The sequence below is a fragment of the Lolium perenne genome, chromosome 2 (genome assembly GCF_019359855.2).
Source record: "Lolium perenne isolate Kyuss_39 chromosome 2, Kyuss_2.0, whole genome shotgun sequence".
Classification (NCBI taxonomy): domain Eukaryota; kingdom Viridiplantae; phylum Streptophyta; class Magnoliopsida; order Poales; family Poaceae; genus Lolium; species Lolium perenne.
The window spans coordinates 214,551,131-214,557,329 of record NC_067245.2 but is presented as its reverse complement, the minus strand read 5'-3'; the positions used below and the strand labels follow the sequence as shown (position 1 = coordinate 214,557,329).

The 6,199-nt window shown below is 49.6% G+C and overlaps 1 protein-coding gene across 1 annotated transcript; it reads right to left on the bottom strand.

Moving 5' to 3' along the window:
- Positions 1 to 416: 416 nt before the first annotated feature.
- On the bottom strand, positions 417 to 5,937 carry LOC139835723 (uncharacterized). Its single transcript, XM_071825586.1, has 5 exons — positions 5,918 to 5,937; positions 1,149 to 1,322; positions 945 to 1,055; positions 691 to 862; positions 417 to 599 (listed from the first exon to the last, which is right to left on the bottom strand). Exons 1-5 carry the CDS (start codon positions 5,935 to 5,937, stop codon positions 462 to 464), a joined length of 615 nt encoding a protein of 204 aa, XP_071681687.1. The 3' UTR covers positions 417 to 461.
- Between the last annotated feature and the right edge of the window lie 262 nt (positions 5,938 to 6,199).

Sequence of the window (6,199 nt, the reverse complement as noted above, 5' to 3'; positions counted from 1 at the left end):
GGTGGTTAGGGCCTTTTGTCGCGGGCGGCCAGCCGCGACAAGCAAGGCGCGATAAAAGGGTGGCCTTTTATCCCGGGTCACTTACGACCCGCGACATAAGGTCCACCACGTGGCAGCCGCGGGGCGCGCAGGGCACAGGCCCTTTTGTCGCGGGCGGTATTACCACCCGCGACAAAAGGCCCTCTACGTGGCGCGCGCACAACGCTTCTGCTTTAGGGTTTGAGGGGTGCAGCACCCCTCCCCCCCGCCACCGACCGCCTGTTATTTCATTTTTTTCGTCCGAAAATAAAAGTTGCATATATTTGTACGCTACTAGAAGTTGTACACATTCATTCATTATATATATATATAGATCGATCAAACAAATATTGGAAGTAGAAGTCGATTCCCCTTACACATATTCGTAGGTTCCCTACATATATACATGGAGCTCACGATCGACAAACGGTACTAACGACCGTCTATTTGGAGGTAGAACAACTATCTGGACTAAACAAGCCTTTGTTGTTTATTACTTCTCTAACCAAAAGTCCCGCCAGTTCCTCCGCGATTCCTAGTGCGTGTTCCTTTGGTTGGAGTCTGTCCCGCATGAAGTCGACCTATATACGAAAATGAGATGAGTATGACTATATCAGTCTTGATAACGAAATATTGATGATAATAAATAAAGTTGTGAATGTTATTGCTTACGTCGAATTTATTTCTGTTCTGCTTCTCAGTGGTTAACATGCGAATGGACTCGCAAACGTAGTATCCACATAGATTCGTCCCTTGTGGCTGCTGGGGGCACGGTACAGGATTAAATGTTAGCTTCTTTGCAAAGGTAATCTCCTTATGAACATTCTTCAAAGCTTGCCAAGCCCTGCCATGCAAAAGAATGATTGAATGAGTGGATAATTAATTGATATCTCCACGAAAGATAAAGCCGCGATGAAGGAAATTACACTTGGAGCAACTTCTGCAAGTCCTGGAACCCGTCCAGGCCTCTACTCAGTGGGTCTTTTACTTCAACTATTCCCTTATCAGGTTGAATGTCTAGTAGAATCCAGTGGAAGCTGCACATGTTATGCATATACGTCAGGAATTACACTTAACATCGAGTAAGAAAAATTGAATGTGCATATATAAAAGATCATTAAGACTCTCACTCGTAGTTGTAAGGAAACAATATTGAATCACAGAAATATTGCTGCCCCAAAAACCTTAGTAGGTTTCCCCCCGTTTCTTCGCGTTTATGCTTCACCGTTTCAACATGTATTTTATCTGGGTCAACAAACCCAACATTGATAATATTATTACTTTTGCACTCACTGATCTCCAGTCTGCAAAAGAGAACCCATAAGATATAATGAGTATATATATGCAATGAAAACGAACATGAACTGAATGAAAATGAACTTATATGTAGTTAACAACTTACAAGCAATAGCAACTCATGAGAGATTTGTCGAGGGCTTCTAGATTGAATAACTGCCAGAGTTCATTCATCTCAATATGGATCTCCTCCTTTCGGTAGTAATATTCCCATGGTATACTCGCCACGATGTACATTTTTTTCTCCTTGCATGCATCAAGGTACCACTGATGCAAATTCCGCATATGTGTTGGCAGTTTATGCAGCTGCTCTCTGCTGACCAAGTCGGCCCCGTAGACAAATTTAGGAGCTATATCAGCAGTGGGTAGTGCAGCATCTGCTGCAAGTAGCAATTCCTCCACGGAAACTTTACAGGCAGCCGCTAGGCTTGCAGCTTCTTCCATATCGAAACCACCACCATGTTCCTGGTACACCTTGGGAACATTAAACACTTTGAGTGCTGGGATCGATTGTTTGGGCTGAGCACCGAGGAGGGGAACTTCCTTTCTCTTTTTGCCTTTTGTCGTTTGCTTGGCCTTGAGGGGTGCACTTGTTGAACTTGACCTTTTCTCATCTGCACTTCTAGCTGATGATTTGCCCGTGCCAGCAATGTCCTTCTCCTTAGCCTTTTCATCCTTCTTTTGGTCAATTACCTTCGCAAGAGTGCGTGTATAGTCATCCTTCTTCTCGTGTAACTCATACTGCGATGGTGTGTTCAGAAAACTAGTAGCATATTCTATTTGCTTCTCTGTGTATGGCTCTGGCGCTGGAGGTTTTGGCTTATGGAAATGATCATAGTTGTGTTTCGCAACAGCGGCCGCATTTTCCTCGACAGTAAGATCCCAAGGACGGGGGGGAGGAACCTTTGGTACTTTTGGGAGGGGCGACTTCTTGGGGACAGGACTCTTGAAACGCTTCCGGCTGGGTGCATTCCGAGTCTTAGTGGGCGGAGGCGGCGGCGCTGGAGATGGAGATGGACTACCGATGTCGTGGTCGACGTCGTACCCACGGGGTGATGGTGGCGACATGTGATCAGTAGGAGGAGGTGATGGTGGCCTGCGATCACCTGGAGGAGGTGATGGTGACCTGCTGGGACGACCGGTACTAGGTGCTACCCAGCCTGGCAGCCTGATGTTCTTCTTTTCCCAGAGAATGATTTCTCCCGGCACCTCTGCGAGTGTAAGCCCCCATCACCTCCAGGGATATGGAGCTCCAATGTCTCCCACTGCGGGACAACTGAATCCACCCCGACACGAGCATAGCCAGCTGGAATCGGATTGCCATGCCATGTTGCCGGCTCACCTTCAGGTCCAAATGCCGGTAAGACATAGCCGACCGCCACCTTAACAGAAACCTTCCTGAACACCTCATGGAGATCACAAGGTGTTGTCTCCTTGATTCCATCCAAGGGGTCGCCAGGACCGGCATCTATCATCATCCGTGTAGGAGGGGCCTCCGAGTCGGCCACGCTGCTGTCTCGTCGCTGAGATATTTCAGCGGTATTATCTGGCGGGCGCTGTCCTTTTAGTTCATTTATCTCCCGCTGCTGCTGCTGAAGCTCCCGCTGCTGCTGGTCAAGTCGGCGTTGGAACTCGGCCATCCGGTCATTCTGCACCTCCAGCTGGCGTTGTTTAGCTCTCGCTCGGCTTCTATAAGTCTCCGCGTCGGCCGGAAACCCAAGCGACCACGGAACACTAGGGCCGAAGCCTCTTGTTCGTCCTCCCTTCTCAGGATTACCGAGGACAAGCGTCAGCAGTCTTTCTCTCTATCGGGAGCAAACTTTAGTTTTCCCGCCTTTATATCTGTCGTCACTTCAATCCATTTTTGCCTGGGTACCCTAACCCTGGTGTCACTTTCAACAATGTTCCCTGTCTTCATGTCATACTCACAGCCATGCGCGAGGAACCAATTTCGAGCCCTTATGTCCCATCCTTCTCGCGTGGGTTCTGGAGTGATCCCGTTCAGCTCCATCTCAGCCTCTTGTGCATCCCACTTAGGCATGGCTCTTCCGTAGCCCCCTCGCCCCGTATGATGGTGATATTTCTTCTCGCTTGCATTCTTCTTGTTTTTCGCTGAGTTCACAGCCTCCTCTGATTCTTTGTACCTCACAAATTCTTCCCAGTTATGCTCCTGCTTCGCTAGGTAGTTCTCGAATAATGGAGGCTTCTTGTCTTTCTTATAATTTTTCCATAACCGGTTCTTATACGCCCGGAAAAGTTCCCCCATCTTCTTAAGAGCCCATTTCTTCACTAGCTCTCGCTGCTTAGCATTCTCAGACTCCGATCCCAAATCTGGCAAAGTGAAATGTGCCATCAGGTCTCTGAAAAGTGTGTCTTTGTACCTATCGGCAACCTGATTTTCGGACAGATTCTTCGTCTTGTTCCATTCTCTGACAGTGATCGGGACACGATCTCTAACCACAACTCCGCACTGATTTTTGAACTTCACTCCGACATTCTCGGGTACCACCGGTTGGCCTTCCGGTGATATAGCTTCAATTGTGAAGTGGTCTTTCTTGGTCAACTTCTTTGCCGGGCCTCGTTTATCTATCTTATCTTCAGAGGCCTAAGAGAATACATATAGAATTGCATTAATGCCTCTATACTAATGCCTCAATACATATGTACATATAGAATTCCATTAATACCTCGTCACCGGAGCCGTCGTCGGCTTCTCCGTCACCGGAGCCGTCGGCTTCTCCGTCACCGGAGCCGTCGGCTTCTCCATGACCGGAGCCGTCGGGTTCTCCATGACCGGAGCCGTCGGCTTCTCCATCACCGGAGCCGGCTCGGTCGGCTTCTGTACCATCGCGGATTATGTCCGCGAATATGTCTTCCTGTTCCAAGTCTCGTTCGAATTGATCCATTGTTTCTGCAAAAGAATTAAATCGATAAGTAAATGTTCAAACACAAACCAAACCCTAACCCTAATCAAACACAAACCAAACCCTAACCCTAATCGGCGACACGTGTTTGCGAGAGGGAGAGGGTGTCGGCGACGCGTGTTTGCGAGAGGGAGAGGGTGTCGGCGACGCGTGTTTGCGAGAGGGAGAGTGTGTCGGCGACGCGTGTTTGCGAGAGGGAGATGGTGTCGGCGACGCGTGTTTGCGAGAGGGAGAGGGTGTCGGCGACGCGTGTTTGCGAGAGAGGGAGAGAGGGTGTCGGCGACGCGTGTTTGCGAGAGAGAGAGAGAGAGGGTGTCGGCGTCGGTTGTTCGCGAGAAGGGAGAGAAGAGGGGAGTTGCGGCGTCGATGGTTTTCGCGAGAGGGCGAGAAAAGAGGGAGTTGCGGCGTCGGTGTCGGCGTCGGTACTATACTAACTATATACAAAATAACTATAAACTAACTATTTAACCATATACAAAATCACTAAGTATTTAACCATTAACTAATTACATAAACTAAAATAATTATTTAACCATATACAAAATCACTAATAAACTAACTATTTAACCATATACAAAATAACTAACTATTTAACCATATACAAAATAACTATAAACTAACTATTTAACCATATACAAAATCACTAAGTATTTAACCATTAACTATTTAACCATATACTTACAAAAAAACTATTTAACCATATACTTACAAAAAAACTTACTAAATACTAAAATAACCATTAACTATTTAACCATATACTTACTATTTAATCATATACTTACAAAATAACCATTAACTATTTAACCATATACTTACAAAAAAACTTACTAAATACTAAAATAAACTAACTAATTAACCCACTAACTAATAATTAACTCAAAAAAAAAGGGCCGGGGCGCCGGCTGACGGCGGCGCGCGGTTGGCACGGAGGTCTACCTGCGCGAGCAGCGGGCGGAGGGCGCGGCGGCGGGGCGGCGCCGGGGGTCGGCACGGCGGGCGGCGCCGGGGAGTCGGCACGGCGGGGCGGCGCCGGGGGTCGGCACGGCGCGCGAAGCGCGCGGCGGCGTCAGCGGCGGCGCGCGCGGCACGAGAAGAGCCGGCGCGGACGGCGCGGCGGCTCAGACGGGCGCGGCGGGCGGAGAGGGCGCCGGAGGAGCTCGAGGCGGCGACGGCGGCGACGGCGGCGGCGGTGAAATCGGGCAGCCTGGCGGCGCAAAATTGCTAAGGAATGGCCTCCGGGAGTCGCGGGTGGGGGCTCCGCCCGCGCGGTAGGTATTTATACCTACCCCCCTTTGTCGCGGGTGGGGGCTTGACCCGCGACAAAAGACCCCTTTGTCGCGGGTCAAGCCCCCACCCGCGACAAAAGGGGTCTTTATCGCGGGCCGTGGCTCGACCCGCGACAAAAGGGGGTGGGAGGGGGGAGGCGGCCGATCCGCGTGAAGCGCATCCAACGGCTCCGGCCGTTTGAATCCAACGGCCTGGAGCCGTTGGACGCGGATCAGGCCTGGACCGTTTTTGTTTTTTTTTTTTTTGTTTTTTGTTTTGTTTGTTTTTTTCTGTTTTTGTTTTTGTTTTTTTTAATAAAAACTATTATTTCAATAACTTTTAAATGGTAACTCAAAAAGAAAAGTGTTATATATGAAAATTGATCAGAAAAATCCAATGAACATGAATATTACATCCATAGAACTATTTGCATCTCGCATATATAAATGCTGGCACGTGCCTCGCCCGCCGACGCCGGCGTGCGACGTGTAGCCACGGCCGACACGTGGCTCACCCCGCCGACGCCGGCGTGCGACGTTTAGCCACCGCTGACACGTGCCTCGCCCCGCCGACGCCGGCGTGCGACGTGTAGCCACCGCTGACACGTGCCTCACCCCGCCGACGCCGGCGTGCGACGTGTAGCCACCGCTGACACGTGCCATGCCCCGCGTGCGCTATATAGAGCGACGAGTGCG